Source organism: Populus trichocarpa, chromosome 1 (assembly GCF_000002775.5).
Source record: "Populus trichocarpa isolate Nisqually-1 chromosome 1, P.trichocarpa_v4.1, whole genome shotgun sequence".
NCBI classification, from domain to species: domain Eukaryota; kingdom Viridiplantae; phylum Streptophyta; class Magnoliopsida; order Malpighiales; family Salicaceae; genus Populus; species Populus trichocarpa.
In genome coordinates this window covers 27227997-27249887 of record NC_037285.2, presented here as the reverse complement: position 1 = coordinate 27249887, position 21891 = coordinate 27227997, and the positions used below count along the sequence as shown (strand labels likewise).

Below are 21891 nucleotides of genomic sequence, written 5' to 3'. Positions count from 1 at the left end.
ATCTGTACATGAATTTCATCTTAGTTGTTCGTATGTATATGATTTTTTTTATGAAAAATTCCTATCCGAATCTGTTTAGTAATATACATTCCTTCTCAGTTTCAAATTCTTTTCCAGAAGGTTTACCGAGTTCATATGGAATTGAATATGAAACTAGTCCGTTTACGTGTTGGATTTTACTGTAATTCAACTTAAAAAAAGTAATTATATTCGACTATTAAATATTAAATTCTATCGCATAAATTTAATTAAATTTTTATTGAATTTAACGAGTTGCAAAGTAATCTAGCCAGCCAATTATTATTATTTAAAAAAAAAGGCTAATTTTTCTCAATCATTACGCTCTTGCTTAGGAAAAAGGATTCGCATCTTCTTTCTTATGCTCAACACAAGAAGCCTTGCTGGCATTATCTAACTGATGGAATACCAGAAAAGGATTCGTATAGAGTTCAAGATGAAGACAGTTTTTGGTTTGGCGGTTAAAATTATGTTTTTTGAAAATTTAAATTTTATTTATTTAATTTCTTTTAATATTTTATATTAATATTTTTTTTAATACATTTCCAAACAAAAATATAACCGCTGTTATCTTCTAAAACACACCCGAAAAGGCTCAACTCCTGCTGTTCCCTCTGTTCCCTTATTTCCCAAAATTTGAGCACTCGTTCCCCTCTGTTCCCTTCTCTCGTCTCCTGCCAAAAGACTTTGAAACTATTGCAAAAATATTTCCCAAAACAACCCGAGAGGCTACATTGTTCATGTCAGGAAAATTTTTTCCCAAAACCACAGCAGATCATTTGCCATGTTCCCTTCTTCTTTCAAAGAAGATCTGTCACCTTCATGCTCATAACTTGTGCCGAGAGGTCTCCATTGTTCTGGTTTGCAGAAAAAATCAGCAGGCATTAACCAACAGGGGAAACTTCATAGAAGAGAGAGAACCGTAAGTTCTTGCCTTTTCTTTGTCTTCAAATTTAATAAAATTAACTCTTAGAGAATCGGCTAACCATTTCATATTTCACCCAATAATATGAGGATTAGGAGGTAAAGGATGACTAGCATAAATTGCGTTAATTTAATAACTGAAAGGATCCCCACTTCAGCATGCAGTTCCGCGTTGTAGCTCGTGTTTGAGAGTGAGCGATGCTATAGTATTGTGATTGGTTGATCTATTGAGGTAATACTGTCTTTGCGGAGTCTTATAAAAGTAGCGTATGCGCTTGAATCAGCCTATCTTTGTATAAACAACTAGTCTTCGAAAAAATCTGTTTAATTTAATTTGTGTGCTGCTTCATTAATCCTGTTTTTCTGGTTTGCAGAAAAAAGTAGCAGAAAAACACCAGCTAGGGAAACACACACGAGAGAGAGAACCGTAAGTTCAATCTGACTTATCTCCATATTGGGATGTATTTTAATTAGCTCTTAATTTATTTTGTTTTCTGCTTCATGAATTCTGTTTACTGTGATTAATTATGTGTGTGTTCTGCGATGAAATCGGTTTCATAGTTGGTTGAATGAGGTTTTACACTGCTACTGCTTCATGAGTTCTTTACAAGTGTTTGGTTATAAATTGTTGTAGTCCCATTAGTGGTCTGATTAGCCAAGGAGAAGAGTAATTATGATAATGTGCTTTGCTTGATTCTTTTACTTTAACGAGCGACTAGTTTTTGTCATCCTCTGTTTTTGGCAAAAATACCCAGGTAATGCTGAACTTTAGATTTACTTTCCACAATCATTTCCCTGTTATGGTGATCAACTATAGTTTACCGCTGTCTTATGAGCCTGGTTTTTTTTTTCCTCCAAAGCCTAACTGATTTTGCTGCCTTCAATTGAAAATTAAAGAATATTTGTTGATGTGCTTCAGTTTATGTCATTGATAAATGAATCCAGTCTCACTTGTTTAAGATAACCATAATAAGATAAAATAGAAGTTTAATTTGTTAATTTATTGGAACTACAAAATTTCAAACTTCTTCCAAAACATAAAGCTTAAACCGAAAGATATTTCAGATATAATTCTGACTTGAGCAATTTCAGCTAAAGAGAAACAAGAAGCATGATAAAAAAAAAAAAAAAACATTGATTCTTCTGCTGTATTGGTAGAATCCATGGTTATATTTGTCCCTCCAAGTAATTATATCATTGATTGTTTTATTTTGTTAAATGTTTTAAAAGATATCATGGAAGGTGTTGAATCTATGGATAAGGCTACTTGGTCAAAAGAAAATGTTGCATATATTTTGTGATATATGCATTAAGGTCATTGATATGGGAATGAGACCTAGTACTCATTTCGATAAGATGGGGTGAAAATTTCTTATAACATCATTCCAAGAACAAACTGGTCATGCATTCACTAAAACACAATTGAAAAACAAATGGGATGGATGCAAAAAGGATTGGAGGATATGGAATAAGCTGGTTTTTGAAACTGGTGTTTGCTAGAGTAGTGAATTAGGAACAATTTTAGCTAGTGATGAGTGATGGAAAGAAAAAATTCAGGTAAATTCCTCGTCATCCTAACAATTTCTTTTATTGTTGTCAAATTTTGAAAAAATTTCAATACATGATCCTTCATTAATTAATTTTATTTATTATATGCAGCAAATTAGAGGAGCCAAAAAATTCAGACATAACGGTATTGAACCGTCTTTGAAGAATAAATATGACAGAATGTATTCCAACATTATCGCAACTAGAGAGTTTGCATGGGCTCCTTCATCAGGAGTACTTGGTGGCAATGATGTTGATCTTGGCACAAGTAGTGCCAACATTGATCGTGCTAGTTTCGAAGAAGGAAGCGGTGATTCGGAGGAGGATGGGATTCCAAATTTCTAGACTGACATGTCTCGAATGGTTGGAGGGATAAATATGTCAAGCAGCATCAACACAAGGAGCAATGACAAAAGAAAAGAACGAGATCCTTCTGAGGTCCGAGGTAGAAAGAAGAAAACGTTTGGAATTGGTGTTCGGCTGCTGTCAAGGTGCAATCAACTACTTGAGAGTATGTCGACTAAGAGTGATTACACTTCTTTGAATATGGATCGCGAAGGCTGTAGTATTCACGAGGTGATGGCTGAGCTCCACTCAATTCCTGGAGTTTCAATTGAAGATGAGTTTCACAACTTTGCTACAGAGTATTTGAGTTTAAGAAGGAAAAAAGAAATGTGGGCCAGTATGGGTGATAAACAACAGAAGTTGAGATGGTTGCAATGAATGTATGCACGAAGTAAACGTGCTTAGCTGACATGGTATGATTTCATTTTCTTAACTGTTAATTAATTAACCATGTTCAAGTGTTTACGGTATTTATACATGTTTATTTTATTTTTGTAGAATAATGTGATGACAGTTTTTAAAAGAGTAGTTTTTATTTGCCGAAGTTTTTTCGAGTCATTGTATGATTCCACATTTCGTGTTGAGACATATGGGCATATCCATTTGCGGTAATTTTTTTACTGTTGTATTTATTATTAAACTGCTTTTCGGGAGTTAACAGACTTGGATGAGAAATTGCTGGTTTTTAATGTTAAATGGTTGACACTTGGATGGAATTAGTTGTTCATTTACCTTAATTATTTTTTTCCCTGACAAAACTGAGCTTGATTCTTCCTGTTATAAGGCTTGTTTTCTTGTAATATTCCAGCTACCACAATTGGGTCTAGCTATGAGCTTGTGAGGTCTGAAAGTTGGTTTGGTTAGAAGCTAGAAACCCCCTTTGCAGTTACTGTTGGTGTTTTTTTTCCTTTCTGCCGTGAGGTCTAATAGCTATATTTTTCTTCCTTTCTGCCGTGGGGCAATTCTTGGTTCACAGGAGGACAATCACGTAAAAGTAATTGCAAAACATTCAGAGTGTGTTTTTTAACCCGACTGGTTGAGTCTGTGAAACTGTCATAGAATGAGAAGTAAACAAAAAAGTGGGCCAAAGAATCTTGAATAATAGAATAAGGATAATCACATGAAACTGTGAAACTAACATTTACAATACAAATGAAAGAATACATGTCAGAATGTAGCCCATGTATGAGCTGTAAAATTAACATCATATTTTACTTTTACAGCTCATTCATGTGAGAATGTACTTATGTTGAAAGCAAAAAAATTGCAAAAGAGACGTAAACATCATTGAATTTTTTCTATATAAGGAGGGATGTTTGTATCATATTTTTCAATGACCTAACTTTCTTCATAATAAACCTCTCAAATCTCTCAATTGCATTTGATACAAACAAGTGGAACACTTTGTTTTTTTTTTTTTGCTTTACAGGTATGAAAAAAATTATGTCCCTCCAACTCTTTGATAGTTTTTTTTTATTGAATGATATTTAATTATTTAAAGTTTTTTTTAAACATACATATCAATTTATTTTTTTTTACATGTAATTGAAGTTATGGATGATCCACGGTTTAATATCATATTTAATGAAGATTTTGATGGCAATTATGATAATGTAATGAACCGCATTGTAGACCGCATTAATCATCCTAGTTGTGAAGGTAGTGGTGCCTCAGTTGCTGGTACTGAAGATGACGGTGATGGAAACGACGCCGACAACAGTAATGATGATGATGATGACGGTGACAGTGATGATGACGATGAATTTATTTTAAAGAGGCAGTTTGATATGAATAAATTAATTATATGCACGACTGGAGCTATAAACATGTATTGTATTAATTATATGCATAAAGAACCGTGTATGATTTCGTACAACACAGGGATGCGTTGGTTGAATGAGGTTTTAAGAGGTCATTGGAAATGATGTGTTAACATGTTCAGGATGGACTCAACCACTTTGTTGAGTCTGTGCAATGATTTAGAAACGCATCATGACTTAAAACCTTCAAGAAGAATGAGCGTTATTGAAAAGGTGGCAATGTTTCTATTTACAATAGCAGTTGGGGCGTCAAATAGACAAGTGTAGGAGAAATTTCAACATTCAGGTGAAACTGTTAATAGATGTTTAAAAGAAGTGCTTCAATCATTATGCTTGTTTGCTCTGGAAGTTATAAAACCAATAGATCCACAATTTACGAGCACACCAAGAGAAATTGCAATGAATCCAAGATTTATGCCATATTTCAAGGTAAGATGAATTTTTGTTTAATTAAGTTGTTTAAATGAGTATGAAATATTTTATAAATGTTTATGATTACTTAATTTTTTTTGGCTCGTAGAATTGTGTCGGTGCAATTGATGGTACACATGTTCATGCATGCATATCATCTGAAAATCAAATTCCATTTATTGGAAGAAAAGGTGTACCAACACAAAATATCATGTCCGCTTGTAGTTTCCACATGCAATTCATGTTTGTGTGGGCAGGATGGGAAGACAATGCACGCAATACGCGTATTTTTCTTGAGGCTATTAGCAATAGCAATATAAAATTTTCAAAACCACTAAAAGGTTGTAATAAGATTTGGCAATTGAAGGCATATAATTTGTTTTTTTAGTTTTGTTAAAAATTACCATGTTCTTATTTGCAAAGAACTATTATTTGGTTGATGCTGCATATCCCAATGAGTATGGGTATTTAGGTCCCTACAAAGGCGAGAGGTATCACTTGCAAGAATTTAGGTGTCATGGACAACCAAGTGGTTGGAAAGAAGTGTTTAACCGTGCATACTCATCATTACGTAACGTGATAAAGGGTTCTTTTGAGGTATGGAAACAGAGGTGAAGAATTTTGCAAAACATATCTGCTTATCCATACAAAACGCAAGTTGAGATTGTAGTTGCATCAATGGCACTACATAACTATATTAGAAGGAGATCGCAAGATGATGCGGTTTTTTCTGAGTATGATCGCAATCCCAATTTAATTTCAGATGACTTTTTACCTGATATTGTTCCTCGGTCAGCCGTTCAAGGATCATAGAGGTCTTCACGTATGAATTTTGTACGCGATGAAATTGCAAATAGTTTGATGGAACAATGAAAGAATAAATTAATGTATAAGGATATTTCATTTCGTTATGTAATCATAATTACAAAACACCTATGTTTCGCTATACAAACCTCAAACAAAAAACATATTAACTAAACACAAGAAACTGTTTTTTTTTCAGCCATAATTTCAACCACAGTTTTAACCGAACATCTCATTTTTTAAAATAAACCTCACAACTTTTTATTAAACTGTTTTTTTTAAACCACAACCACAAAAGCAACCCTAATGCGAAACACAAGAGTTCTAAATTCCTGGGAAGGGGATATATACCGTCCACCGTTTATTTATTTAACGTCAGAAAACTCTTGCATGCAGGAAATGCTCAAAAACTGACGAATCCTTTCTCCTTCAAGCTTTCCACGGTTTCCTTGATGCTAGCTTCCAAAGGAATGAATTCAATACCCAAGCTTTTGGCTTTTTCCTTGGAAACCTGATAGATTGGCACATATGGCTTATCATCGGCGCACCTGCCAAAGTTTATCACAAAGGAATCAATATAACTTTTGAAGAAAAATTGCAGATGATAACAGAGAATTCTCAAAGAGAAACAATCTACTCTGTTCAATGAAGGATCTTCAAACACTTATGATAGTGAAAAAAGTGGCCTTGAATGAACACAGATGAATTTTGGTGTCGAATTATTCCATGAAACAAATTAACTAGAACTAGCTACAACAAATCATCAAAAAGGACTAGCTGATGATTGTACCATTCAAGATGTGACTTTCATCGTGTACTTATATTTCAAGGTCAAACACTTTTCAAAAGAGATACATGATTGGAAACCTTTGATTATTGATTGTAGTCAATTCTTTCATCTCTATTTGCTTCATCCACCTTTATATCCCACACCAGGCGAAATGTGTACCACTATTACCCAGGCATGGTGTTGCAATCTGCTTTTTAATGCACATTTTGCAATAGAATGCTGGCTACTGAACAGACAAACTTCTACTTCTCCTTGTTTTTTTTTTCTTTAATTGAACGGACTTTTTTATGTGCCTTCTAAACTGGCACAAGAAGGTGAGGTCAGTAATAAGCATCACAAGAATGGATAGGCACACTGCCACCTTACTAAAATCTCTGCTTACCAAATGCATATGCCGCCGTGAAAACCACACAAAATAAGGTGACAAAAAGGTAAATGCTGTGAAAGGTATAAACAGGAAGGAGAACAAGAGTATTGTGACTGAGATCAGAAATCATCAGAACAAAACAATAAATAGAAAGGGTAAATTATAGTGGGAAAAGACTTACTTTTCCGGGAGTTGGAGATCAGGATAAAGCTCTCGCAGAATCTTCACTACTTCTGAGTGGTGTGCCACTCTCTCAACCAAACAATATCTCCCACTAGCTGATGACAGCTCAAATGCTTGTATGTGTGCATTGGCAACATCTTTAACATTTATCCATCCAAAAGATGCATTGGAGAAAGTTTGTGCTCCTGCATTCAACACAGAGGTAAGAAAATAGCCACATGCTTCAAGGAAAGAATATTATCAAACAAAGAGTTGGCTACATTACTCTTCTTCGTTAATAAAGTAACAACTATTAATATTTGGGTTTCTCTTCTTCAAAACAGTATTTTTAACTAGGTAAAAAGAGTGTAACAGATAGCCAGCCAGTATTGAAGTCCAGTAGCATGGGAGATTTAACAATTCTAACAAACAAACATAAAATGAGTGCTTTTAATTTGCAATTTACGTCACTTGTGCAAATTCTCTACAGAATTTTATGTGCTTCTAATTAGTTCTTTGCAAGAGTGACTTGTTGAGATGAAATATATGCTACTGGTTACGTACAGGATGAAAAGATTAGTCTAGTTAGCATAAAGAAGTACCTTTTATTAGGCTTAAAATTGCTGCAGCACTTGTATTAAGTGTTGGCTGCAAGAGAGGACCAATAACCATTGATGGATTTATTGCAACCATGTCCATACCCTTTTCTTTTGCAAATTTCCATGCAGCATCCTCAGCCAATGTCTTTGAAAGCACGTACCAAAGCTAAAAACAGACTGGGAATAAGGGATTGGAAACAAAATACTACAGATCTTAGCACAGCCCATTGTCAAATGCACATGGTAGAAACATTTCGTTATCATTACTTACACATCATCAAAAGGCAGCAGACAGAATTGTGTTTAATGGAATGGCCTAGGATGAGAGAAACCGCACATTGAACATAACTTTGAGAGATAAGTTCGAATTGATCATGAGAAAAAATATTACTGATGTTTAATTCTCAGGAGCTACATCACAAAGATGGTTATAGTGTCTCTTTGTTTATTCACTATTATATTAATGATTTGGTAGGAGAAAATGAAACTTCATTCAGAAGATTTTATAGAAGCAAAGGAGCAGTATCTTACAGTAAAAGTTTTGAAGTCAATAGCAGAAGTAATGAAAGATAGATTCTTCATACCATTTAGAAACACTTCATCTTCAAAAAGAGTTTTCATATCTGATGTGAGAACGGGGAAAAAAATTACATCCTTATATCTTTCTATCACTATTTTCTCTGACTTTCTACAAATGATAATTTATTATTCTGCTAAACCTCCAACTTTCTTAGAGCAATGTCCAAACAAACATAAAAACAAAGAAAGAGACATCATAAGCAGAAGTTACACCTAGCATAAAATGACAAAATTGCAAGCAATGTAGTTGTGCCACCACCACCATCTGGCTCAATCAGCAAAACCATATCCCAGAGTACACTCAGTTTCAGAACAGAATTCAAAATGGATAAAAGTGAACTGTGTGATTTGATTTCCATTTCCAAAGCTATGAAGAATGAAACAACTCGACACTAAAAGTGAACAAGATTTGAAAAATATATTTTCATAAGTGAGATAACTTTTTTTTTCCTGAAGATCCAGAAAGTATCGGCACGTGCACACACCTTAGATTCTCTACACAGTTCCGGATCCGAAAACCAAGTTTCATCCACTACTACATCTGGAGTCCGAGGTTTCCTATTGTAAGCAACTGCAGCCATAGAAGATGTTAAAACAACTCGTTTGATTGATGGGTGTCTTGCACATGAGCCAAGGACATTGAGTGTTCCTTTCACTGCAGGATCAAGCAACTCTGCCTGAAATGAGAAGAAAATTGATTACAACCATTTGAAGACAAATCAAAACAAATCCAGACTTCAACATCTAAAAGTTCATCTAAACATCTTGACCCTAAGAACAAAAGACAGAATTTATTTTTTCTGACTGTAAATCAGCTTCAACTGAAAGAAATAAGTTCCCATGCTGCACTCTAACAGCATAGTTCAAGAATCAGTGAAGGCAAATAGCATTTACATAGGCCAAACCTTTTTTTAACCTTTCCAGGAAAGCTTCAAGTCACAGCCCAATACAACTGACCTGGGAGCATTTGTGTAAGATATATTCGAAAACTATATTGCTCGATGCTGGATACCTTCCTAAGAAAAGGTCAAAGAACTGCTGCATCTTATACATATCCTGACTTTCATGTACCTCAACAATGAATTCTATGAAACAATATCACATCCTACTCATAGCCATGAGCTCTTGTGACAGCATCTTAATTAGCAGGAAGTAAATCTGTTCACAATGCCATTCTATTCCTGACAGTGAATCAATAAAATAATGAATCCACCATGTACTGCTGTTAATTTTGGATTCAAGTACACTATGGAAGACTGATCCATAATGTTTTGTTCTTTAAATCCATTTCAATATTAATAATTTAATATTTCGAAGTATTCGGCATTTAGACAGCATCCAGGGTGTAATATTTCAGCACCCTGTTGCATATGAATATCACAATGATTGTGATAGAGATACATTCTATTTTGGGGCACTATTTAAGTTTCTACCTGATTTTCATAAATAATGAAGTCTCAAGTACATAAGAAAAACTGCAGTTATTTAAGAGTGGGTATGCAGGATTAACCTGTGGGTCCTTGACATCATGATAAAAAGGAGATGCAGTGTGGAAAACACCTTCACACCCTTCAACAATAGAATCAAAGGAACCTTCTTCCAATAAATTTGCTTTGACCAGCTCAAGTCTCTCCTGAGCTCCTCTGAGTGCACGCAAGTGCTGTGTCTTTTTGGGATCATCTGTGGAATATAAATTGAAAACAACCAGTAAATCACTGAAATTGCAAGTAGTTTTTGGTAAAGATAAATTGTGATGGGCAAACTTAAAAATTGCAACAAGTACACTATTTCCCCTAAGTCAACCTCACAGGAAAAAACACAAGTAAGATCATTCTGTCATGATGAACAGAGCATGCCCGAACTATATAGTCAATAACATTATATTTCTCCAAGGCACACTAAAATAGATTACTTAGTGCGCAATATAATGCATGATGAAGCAGCGTTATTTTTTAGTAGGAGCATTTTGCATAAGGACTTTCATGGTTCAGTTCAAGAGAAAACAAGTAACGCATACTAGCATTTCTGTACATACACCTTTCATTATTACTACTACATGGTTACAAAATGACATAAAACGACCAATTTTTTACAATGCGGCATTACTGCAGTATGGCCACTGAAATCAGGTAACAAGATGGATTGACACGAATTTCAGGAGTTAAAATACCATGAGGAATGATAAACCTGAGAGACTCCAGAAATCACAAGACTAAGTGATCCAAAAGTCTGGATTTATGTGGCGTCACTGCAGTATGACCACTTAAATCAGGCAAAAAGATGGTTGACATAAATTTCAAGAGCTAAAATACCATGAGGAATGGTAAACCTGAGAGACTCAAGAAATCACAAAACAGGCGATCCAAAAGTCTGAATTTATGTAGAATCACGGTTCAAATTAGATAAAAAAAGAATTTTTTTTTTAAAAAAAGATAAATCGACAAAGAAGACAAGCCAGAAACACTACCGGAACTTTACTTAAAGCAGGTATCTTTCCCCGTACAAGAAGGGGAATTGTGCGCTTAAACATGAAAGAAACGGTTCTAACTCAATTGGGTGAGAGAGAGGCTTAACCCAATTTCAATCCCCAGCCATTTAAACACAAAAAAGGAAAAGATTTTTCAAATACTTCCCCATTTGATATCCCATTACTTAAACGTAATTTTCAAATACTTTTCCATGTTTTGGTACAAAAATAAGAAACAAATTTGGGATAGTGAGAGAGTGGTTAGACATTTTTGGAGTGCCAGTATCCCCTCGCATTATTAAACGCCAAAACAATCTGAGAAATGCAACATCAGCAACAAGAACATACCTTTGAATTTATCATTACATTAACTCAATTAAAAGGCAATCTTTTTCTCATTGCTAAACATTTCATGTTTTCAGTTAACGTCAAAATACCATTATCATCATCGCTTACCGCGATTCGTGATTTTGATATTTACTAACCTTAGCGAAATAAGAACTTCCAAATTACTACTTGTAATTCTCAATCTACAACAAGCTTCTTCTGCCTCCAACAAAATCCACCCTCTTGAATATATATATATATATATATAAAACCCATTTTCTTTAAAATTCATTCCGATCACCAAAAAAACAGAATTCTAATCTTTAGTCCCTGAAAATCCATGATTAACCGCAAACCAATGATCTAATCACTCCCATCAAAGAACCAAATTACCATCATTTAAAAATGAGTATCTCTTGATTCTTGCAATTAAATAACATAATGATCCGTATCTTATATAAAAAGCAACAAAAAAAAGGAAAAAAAGAAAGAAGCCGCGCAAGGGAAAGGGATGATAGAGGGAGCGAGTGAGTGACTCACTTGGGTCACGAACAGAGGCCTTGACAGTGTAACCACGTGAGAGGAGGAGCTTGACTATCCATGAAGCTATATAACCCGAGGCTCCAGTCACGCACACGATCTTTCCGGCTCCAGTGCTCATTATCACTCTCACTCTCTGTTTTTTTTCCCCTGATGCTCTCTGTCTACGTGAAGTAAAATATTTATAGTTTGGTCGATCTAATCTGATATCATCTCCTGCGTTAGCATCTGTCAGTCTGTCCTATCAGCCTTATTCAAATTTGATACGTTTCTTTCATATTCTTGACTTTGAATCTATGTAGTGTTATAAAATACTGCATCTTAAATAAAGAGAATTTCATTTTATATTAGAAAAATAGAAGGTTTCATTGTAATTTGTAATATAAAGTACACCAGATTAATAAATTTTGATGTTGGTGAAAGATTTAGAGAAAAAACCAAAATAATTTTGGTGGTTGAAACTATAGCCGCCGGGACCTTTACTCAAGAAGTTCTTGAGGGAGCTGAAAAAAGGTGTAAAAATGTTTTTGCTAATCTTGTTATTGGTTGAGCTTCCTCTAGTTTCCCAAAATTTCTCTTTTTTTGTTGAATACAAGGGCATGCTAGATTAACCTAGAGTCCATGAGTCGTTATGTCTAGATTGATTCCACGCATATGTGAGGTGCTGAAAGCAAATTCAATAATTCTCTTGCCTTAAAAATACTTTCTTCAATTATTATGTGGCGGCATTGGTTCTAACTTCTACCATTTTCTTTAAGGAATCTTACTGGTCCAAAACCAAAGATTTTTTACCCTTAAAATATGTAGAGGCATAATGTCCAAAAGTCTTTTGGTTTCCTCTTACAGCAGCCACTCCATTTATGAATGGAGAGGTTCATGACCAAATACCTTGTACTTGTGTTTATATTGAGCTTGCATGGAGAGTTTAAAAGGCTAGAGTTGTGTCTATCACCGTAAAGGTTTATTAAAGGGTGAGACACTTAGAGTAAGTGTTTATCATGATCATGATCTCCAAGACACTCTTCACTGGTATTCCTGACCTTGCATTCCCAATCAAACAAGTCTTCACAGAGTCATTATTAAAGGATCCGTCTCCATCTAGGATATTATATCTCTAGAAAAGATGTTGACTAAGCTACCACCGTCCACCAATATCTTGTGGACACTATGGTTGGCAAGAACTGTGGAAATGACCAATGCATCCTCGTAAGAGTAGGTCACCCCCTCTTCATAGGTGTGAAAGCAATGGACTCGTTTCATGACTCTGTCAATAAACTGTTGTGAGGACTTGTTTTTCACATTTCTATTTTTCACTGGAAGTATCTCTTTCTATAGAGGTTCCTATGAAAATCATGTTGATTTCAAGCAGGGCTTGACTGGGTTGAATGGGTTCTTCTTTATCTTGGTCCATGTGAGCATTCCCTTTAATAAGCTGCTTAAAATAACCCTTGACTATTAGCCTTTTAATCTATTTCCTCAACGTGAAGCAATATTAAGTATCATATCCTTTGTCTTTTGTGAAATAGACAAAAAAATTTAAAGATAAGGGTATGTGGAGGCGACTCTATAAGAGGTGGATATTGGATATAATCTTTCAACTTGATGGCTGTGAAGACTTCTGTAAGAGTGGAATTTAGGGGAGTTGTATTCCTTCTCTCAGGATATTCTATACACTCCCTTACTAGCCTTTTCTGATATTTTTTTGATTTATTCTCTCTGTTGAAAGAATAATTCTGTTTGAAAATTTCATCTTCCTCCTAATAGAAGCGGAAAGGTCCATGCCTTAACATACTAGCTTTCTCTATCCGTATATGATTCTTCATGACTTATTTTACTTTCAACTTCGGTCTGGTAGATCATACATTTCCTTCCATAAAAAATGTTCTCTTACTCCACTTATCAAAGCCTTTGAGGCTATTAGCTCAATTAATTCTTCCACCTTGATCATTTTTTCATTAAACCTCTTTAAGTATGCTTGTGTGGCCCTTCCGAATTAAGTAATGCCAAAGATCTTAGTGGTGCTCCTCTTGGCGGGTATACTAGTGTTAAAACGTGACACAAGTTTAGTATAGAGGTTATTAAAACCCAAGAAAGATCTTGGCTCCAAGTTACCACGCTTGTGTTGACCCTCTGAAGGTCATAAGAAGTATTTTGCACATGTACTCATTGTTTTGGATGACTAGCTCAAGGTTTCTACGTTTATTTTAGATATACTCTCGTGGATTTGCCAGATCATCATAGTTGTCCAGGGTTATTTTTGTGGAAATGTACTTCTTAGAGATATAAGTATGTAAGATGCGTCTAGATAAAGGAGATCCATTTCTCTCATGAGGACTGTAGGTCTCATCATGAAGATAATAACCAACTATACTTCTATTAAACTTTTATCTAACAGGCTTTAGAGAGTTATAGGGTTTTGGCATGGAACGATGGGATTGATAGATGATTTTGACATCCCTTATTGCAATTAATGGTAGACAATCAAGATACTCCTGGGGTGGACGTTGTCATAGACTTTCTTACAGTAGCTAACATGTCTACACCATTAAAGATACAACAATTCATCCACTAGGTACAAGCCATTTCTCAAGTCGTGTTGTCAACCCAAAGACAACACCAAACCATGCTACCCTGGTAAGTCTTGGCACATGATGTAGCTCTTTCAGTCCTAGTTTCTCAACCAATTATCTTATCTAGAAGAGGCTGGATGACACGATCAAAGAGTTTGATGTTTTATCCCAAGTGCAGGAGTGTCAAAGTAATAAATAACCCGGCAAGACCGGGGTCGAACCACATGAAGGTCAACTATATAAATTATAAATAATAAAATAGATAATAATAATAATAATAATAATAATAATAATAATAATAATGAGTTAAAGAGAATTTTTAGATGTGAGATTAACGTGAGGATTAAACAATGATAAAAACAAATGTCAATGTTAGAGGATCCACTAATGGTATTTCAAATAAGTATAATATAAACTCTTTTTATTACTCAACTAGAAACCACACACAAAGGAGGTTCCAATCGGATGATTTGTCATTAATAGCTCATTATAAATTATTAACATGATCATATTAGTTATCTTATTTAAGTAACACCAATACTTTTAAATATTGTCAGGAATTCATGATGCTAACTTATGTTAACAACAAATCAAATTTCTTTCATAGCACAGGTGTCGGTTATACCATACAGTTGGCTATAAAGGATCAAGCATTTATTGTACCAAGTGTTATACAACACAAATCTAGATTAATCATTTAACAAGTAAGGTATTAAGAATTAATAAGATAAAAATGATAAGACATGTTAATAGCAAACTTTCTTGGATGTAAGCATTGAAGTCCATATTGAGTTTATATTATACATATCCTAACACCATTAGTGAAACCTTTTCACCTTGACATATTAAACTTAACTAAACATTATAAAAAAGAGAAACATAAATAAACAAGATAAAAACATAATTATATAAGTATAGTAAAGGAAATGAAAAGCATAAACAAGAGATTAAGGAAACTATAACATGGAATAAAACTTGAACATTACAAAATACAAAGAAAGAGAGCAAGAGCAAGATCTTGATCTGAAAACCAAGATGCCTAAATGCATGGCAAATGCCTCCTTTTATAGGCCAAAATTCGGAACTATTGATTTGATGACTAATTGTTGAGTTGGTGACCACCTCTTGACTTGGTAACAATACTTATCTTCTTGTCTACAGAAACCATCATTGCTAACATCATAATTTGAACAGATAGTCTTCATGAAAGTTCTGGAAAATTATCTCAGCTTTCCAACAAAATAAGAATAAGGTCATTTGGACTTCTAGAACTCGAGATATGGGTTGAACACTGAACAGTGTATGGGCTGCAGGACAGATTCTAACTTCTCTGTTGTTGCTACAATTTGAACTTGAAAACAATCCTTTTGAATCTTGGACTTTTCATGAAAGTTTTAGGCCTATGTCTTAGCTTTCTATCCATATAAACCAGACCTAAATCCAAGTTCTACAGCTCCAGTTTTGATCCAATAACCGAATGGTATTCCAATTTGCATTCAACCAGCACCTCTTTTCTAAGCTTAGCCCTCTCTTTGTCTTCTCAATTTCAGTAGTTAAACTCATCAATCAATCATTTGATTTATGTGATAGGCCTGCATTTAAAATGAACATTTATCATAAATTAAAGGTATCTTATATTATCAGACTTATTATTATAAAACATGCTCTAGTTAATGAGTTATTGATACTTCAAGTGCAAAATGATGATATAAAACATTGATAAAAATACACTTTTAAGTACTAATCACTGGACAAAACAACTTAGAGGGAGCTTTCTACTAGGATGACCCTCTAGCCCCCTTAGAAGTTGTTCTCATTTATGCAAAACTCTCTTAATAAACGATTACTCCAAACATGATCTCTCTACCCACCGTAGGAAAGAAATCAATTCCCATAAACGATGCCAATTGATGATATTCTGAAATCTAATATGCTAAGGAATGAGAATCTTAAGTGTTTGGATGAAGGATGATCACACGTTCACTTCTATGTTTCTTTCTTCGGATTTCACAAAAGTGATGATTGGTGATAAAAGACCAGACACTTGCAAAAACAGTTTCTTCTAATAGGATTTAGGGACCTTCCGATGATAAAATCAGTGAATTTTTTATAAGGGATTGTAATAAATGAGAGAATAAATTTTAATTTCAAGAAGAAAAATGTTTGTTCTTATTTATGTATGATAAATGCCTTAAAAATAAGAATATGAATACTTTAAAGAATATAAAAAATATGAACTTCTAACCTGGGTGATTTAAGAGGCATTTATAACCCGTGAACCTAATTTTTTTTGCTGGAAGGAGTGGAGAGTTTTTTTCTTCCAAGAGCATTAACGGGGGAGAAATAAAAGTTGTATTAGTGAAAACGAGTGGATGATTAGTTATAATCAGGTAGGCTGCTCGCGTTACGTTATGGCCATCTTTGAACTTGTATGCGAAGCCATAAATGTAAGTACGAAGCTATGAAGCTAGCTATGATACTGAAATAAAATAGCAATCTAAAGAGATGCATCGACAAACAACAAGCTTGAAAGAAGTTTCCACAATGTTTACTGCAAGAACAGGGGAATTAGAAGCATTGCAAAAGCTTTGCACTGGAATCATAAACAAAAATATGTGAAAACGGATAGAGCGGTGCCATGTTTACCCACACCAAACCAAGTCACAAAGCTTTGCATGAGAGTCATAAACAAAAATGTATGCAAATGGATAGGGTGGTGCCATGCTGTTTTTCTGCGCAAAAGAGCAGGTAGCAATGCCAATGACGCTGCTGCCTAATGAACGCAGCGCATGATCTGAAGCTAGTCATCCTGCAACCAAAAAACGATGGAAGTTTCGTGTGCGAATGTGAGAGAGAAACGTGAAAGAGGAACCGTTTGAAAAGGGAGGTTAAGCCATGGATTTTCACATGGAAGATCATTTATTCATATGTTCGTGATCATTGATATTAGTTAAACAGGAGTTGCACCCAAATGTTTATTTGATTGTTTTTTGAAGCTTTTGAAAAACTAAGGTAAAAGGTAAATTTTGATTTTACCAAACATCTTGTTGTCATGTTGAAATCCATTTACAAAACAAACTAACTCACTCTCGAGACTATAAAAAATTATTAGATAGATTAAACCCATCATTATCGTTCAAAAATTAAGTTAAGTTGTGTACATCAAAAACCACAGTCAAAATATTAAACAATTTTTTTAGTATCTGTGACAATATATAAGAATGACTCTCCAATGTAAAAATGATATTTAAAGGTTTTTTTTTTTTTTGACATTTTCTTTTAGCTTTTCTCTATATAGATGGCTCGCGCTACGTCATGGGTCAAACGTAAAAAAAAAGACTCCATGCAAAACTTGGGATTTAGAAAAAAAAAATCAAAGAATTGGATCATTGAGTCAACTGGGTTTAATAACTTCAACTAATCTAATAATACTTAAAAAAAAAAGATAATAACAGCAGATAAACTGAATTAATAAAAATTTGACATCCAAGATATAAAAAAATGACAACAGAAAAAGACTCAAGTCAACCCATCAAATCTGCGACTCGGGACATGAGATTGGGATAACCTCAAAGAAATAAAGGTGAAAAAAATAACAAAGGTTAATTCGTAACCAATCAAATGTTGAAAATATAATTTAGAAAAATATGCTAAAAAAATAGAAGTCCATTAAAGTTAACATTCTAAACTCGTGACCCCAGTTATGAGGCCGACATCACATTATAGAAAGCAAACATAAAAAAATCACAAAGTAAAATCCTCAATAAACTAAATGCCAAGGGATGAAACCAAGAAAAAAAATTAATTAAAAACCACGATAAAAGGAATGATGAATAAATTTTTTTGTTACATTTTTTCAAAACTCATTGATTTTATTTGTGAAATCTTTATAAAAAAAATATAATTGACATTCTTGCAAAATAAAAAAATCAACCAAACCGGGTAACCCTGGTCAACTTACTCTACCTATGACCTAGGAGCTGTTTGGGGTCAACTCTCGGGCCGGGTTTAAAAACCATGATCAAAAAAATGAGGACCCAATTTCTTCGTTAAATTCTTTTTAATTATTTTTTAAAAAACCCGTCTTATAACCCATTGATTTTTTAAAAAATCTTTTTACCAAAATAATATCATTTTTACATACTTGTAAAATAAAAAATTTAGTGGCCTAGGTAACCCTGGCCAACCCACCCGACCTGTGACTCGGGACTTGTCCGAGGATCAACCTCCGGGCCGGGTTTAAAAACCATGATTAAAAAAATGAGGACACAACTTCTTTGTGAAAAGTTCTTAAAATCCATTGAATATAGTTTTAGACTAAGTTGATCTGGGTGACCTTGGCCAACCAACTTGATCTGTAACCCAGGACTTGCTCAAGATTGACCCCTGGGTTGGCTTTAAAAACCAGGATTGAAAAAAAATGAGGAACAAATTTGATATGAAAATCAAATAAAATCAAACAATTAGGGATGAATCTGAAAAAAAAATCAATTAAGAAATTATAATGAAAAGAATGAGGACTAAATTAAAAAAACAAAACAAAACAAAAATCAGGTATAAAATTGAAAAAAAAATCAATTAGAAGAATGGTGAAAAGCACAATAAATATTAATTAAAAGAAAGATGTCCAAATCTGACATAAAAATAAAATAAAATAAAACGATAAATGATGAAATTGAAAAAAAAATCATAAAAAGAATTTAAAGCAAATACATAACAATAAAAAAAATAAGGACCGCAATTAAAATAATACAAAAGGTTAGGATATTTTTTAACTTTGGGTGGGTGGAGAAAAAGAAATTCAATCGTCGTTTAACAGTTTAACAGCAACACTTATGACAACATAACCCGGTCAGGAAGATGTGCCACCCTAAGACACTTCGCTTAAGATGGTAGTTGGTTATTTTTGGATGCTAGAAAAGATGTCACGCGCCATCAAAATAGCACAAACAACCTCTAAATGCTGGCGCATTTTTATCACGTGCCAGTAACTTTTACACACACACACATACTAAAACACTCATGATCCCATACAAAATTTACCAAAAAAAAAAAAAACCAAAGTGCAAAAGATATAAATACCTCTAAAAACAAAAGCATTTGTTTTAAAATCTATCTGATAAACTCACTACGCTAAAAAAAAAAAAACAAAAAAAAACCATTTCCCAAAGCAAACCAAAATTCAACTTATGAGGATATTTTGAACTTTATACTATCCAATCAAAAAAGAAAAATTATATATATCCCTCACCAATTCTAGAGCACCAAATATATCTCATGTAAAAATCTAAAATTAAGTAATACTCTAAAAGGTAAAGGGAAAGTATTGTAGCTTTCCCTATATTTTTTTTTTGTTTTTTTTTTTTTTTTTTTAGTTTTACATGTTTTTTTTTCCCAAGATTGTCTTTTTTTTTATTCTTTTTTGTTTTCGTATTTTTTAAATTATCTTTGTCGATTTTTTTTTAATATTGAACTGGTTAAAAATTTAGTCTTGTAGTTTTTTTCTTTAAAACATTATGGATTGCTACAATGTTTCCCTACATGGTTTTTTTCTTTATTTTTATGATTTTTTTTTCCAAAATGGTCTTTGTCGATTTTATTTTTTTCATATTGAGCTGGTTGAGAATTTTGCTTCGTAGTTTTTTTAAAAAAAACATTGTGGATTGCTACAATGTTTCCCCACATGGTTTTTGTTTTGCTACAATATTTCCCCACATGTTTTGTTTTTAAATTATCTTTGTTGATTTTTTTTTAATATTGAGCTGGTTAAGAATTTAGCTTTAACTTTCCCCACATGTTTTATCTCCCATTTTTTTTCTTTTTTTTTTCCTTTTTTTTCCAAAATTGTCTTCTTCTTTTTTTCATGTTTTTTTTTTCAAAATTGTTTTTGTTGATTTTATTTTTTTAATATTGAGCTGGTTGAGAATTTAGTTTTGTAGTTTTTTTTAAAACATTGTGGGTTGCTACAATGTTTCCCTACATGGTTTTTTATGATTCTTTTGTTTTTTTTTTCCAAAATTGTCTTTGTCGATTTGTTTTTTCATATTGAGCTAGTTGAGAATTTAGCTTCGTAGTTTTTTTAAAAAAAAACATTGTTGATTGCTACAGTATTCTCCCACATGATTTTTTTTGTTATGATTTTTTTAAAAAAAAAATTTTATCGATTTTATTATTTTTAATATTGAGCTAGTTGGGAATTACAGCTGTAGATTTCCTCGTGATACATTATAGATTGTGTTTCCCTGCATGGTTTTTTTTTCCTTTTGTTTTTTTTGTTATGATTTTTTTCCAAAATTATCTTTGTCGATTTTAGTTTTTTTAATATTAAGCTGGTTGAGAATTTAGCTTTATAGTTTTTTTTCTTGAAAACATTGTGTATTGCAACAGTTTTTCTCTATATGATTTTTTTATATTTTTATGATTTTTTACACAAACCCATGACAACGTACAAGCATGCCACAAGCTCGCGACATCGCACGGGCATGGCATCTAGTCATTTAACTATAGTTTGAGTTATTTATAAACATATCATATTTTTGCTATAGTATAACTACTTTATTATCCTTGGATTCAAATTTTCAAAAGCTTGACTTAAAAGGTTAATTCATAATTTCAAGATGATTTTTTTTGTAATAATGTTCGGGTCCCGAGGGTAGAGTAGTATTTAAAAAAAACACAAAAAAGTTACTGATATATGCGTTGAAAGTGTGAGTCGCTCCGTCGCTTTCGGGTGACGAGTGCAGCTAACTTTGGTGGTAAAAAATGTTATTCCATCATGTCATTTGATTCATCTCGGCCTTCTCTTTCTTCTTGTACGATGCGAGTAGTTGTCAAACTTCTGATGCGTCGCCGACATCTTTTTTTTTTCTTTCCTTTCTTCCTCCTCCTATAAATTCATGTCTGGCCCTCCACATTTTCATGTCAGCCCATCAAGTTATTTTTCATTTGTTTTTTTTTCCCCTCCTTTCTTGATTTTTATTTGCTTTATTTTAATTAATTTCTCAAATTTTATTTTGTTTTCAATTGCATCCTCCTTTAATTTTTTTTCTTGATTGAACCCGAGTTTTCAATTTCACATGTTGTGAAGTTAAAATATTAACCTAGGTTTAAATGATTCGCCTAAATCAATTAGTATGGGTTTAAACAATAAATTTACCAGTTTTTTTTTAATGACTTTCATATTCACCCTCCATCGATTATTGTGAATTACATATTTTTTTAATTGATTGAGGTTATTGCTTTTTATTTTATTCTTTTTTGCAAAGTTAAGTCACTATAATGCCCATAGATACAAAACAACACTTAATTTAGGTCTAAGTTTTTTTTTTTAAAAAAGTTCACTTTTAAAGCTTGACTTCAAGGGCTTAGTCATCATTTTAGAGGCAATTTGATCTTTTAGTTAATGTTGATAATAATTAAAAATATATTTTAATTTTTTGATTTTATCTATCGATATTGAATTGGTTGAGAAATAAACTTCGTGAATGGTTTTTTTTTTCTACTTTGTTTAGGGTTATCATGGTCCTGAACAAATATTTATTTTAGAATTGATGCTTGAAACCACGAGCATCTAATTTTTATTATATAATTAAATAAAAATTATTGGAATTTTTTTTCGAA

The 21891-nt window shown here is 33.2% G+C and overlaps 1 protein-coding gene and 1 long non-coding RNA gene across 3 annotated transcripts; one reads left to right on the top strand and one right to left on the bottom strand.

Annotated features, from left to right (window-relative positions):
* The first annotated feature begins 610 nt into the window (after window positions 1-610).
* On the top strand, window positions 611-3455 carry LOC18095069 (uncharacterized). 2 transcript variants are annotated; one of them, XR_002977070.2, is made up of 3 exons: window positions 611-940; window positions 1317-1369; window positions 2602-3455. It is a non-coding gene; the product is annotated as an uncharacterized LOC18095069 (long non-coding RNA). The 2 variants fall into 2 exon arrangements; XR_008058004.1 differs by lacking the exon at window positions 2602-3455 and having other exon boundaries at window positions 1317-1524.
* A 2489-nt stretch (window positions 3456-5944) lies between these two features.
* On the bottom strand, window positions 5945-12405 carry LOC7465142 (phenylacetaldehyde reductase). The gene is made up of 6 exons (XM_002298359.4): window positions 11702-12405; window positions 9878-10047; window positions 8853-9044; window positions 7792-7954; window positions 7209-7395; window positions 5945-6418 (listed from the first exon to the last, which is right to left on the bottom strand). The coding sequence occupies exons 1-6, from the start codon at window positions 11820-11822 to the stop codon at window positions 6274-6276; spliced, it is 978 nt and encodes a 325-aa protein (XP_002298395.1). The 5' UTR covers window positions 11823-12405; the 3' UTR covers window positions 5945-6273.
* Window positions 12406-21891: the final 9486 nt, after the last annotated feature.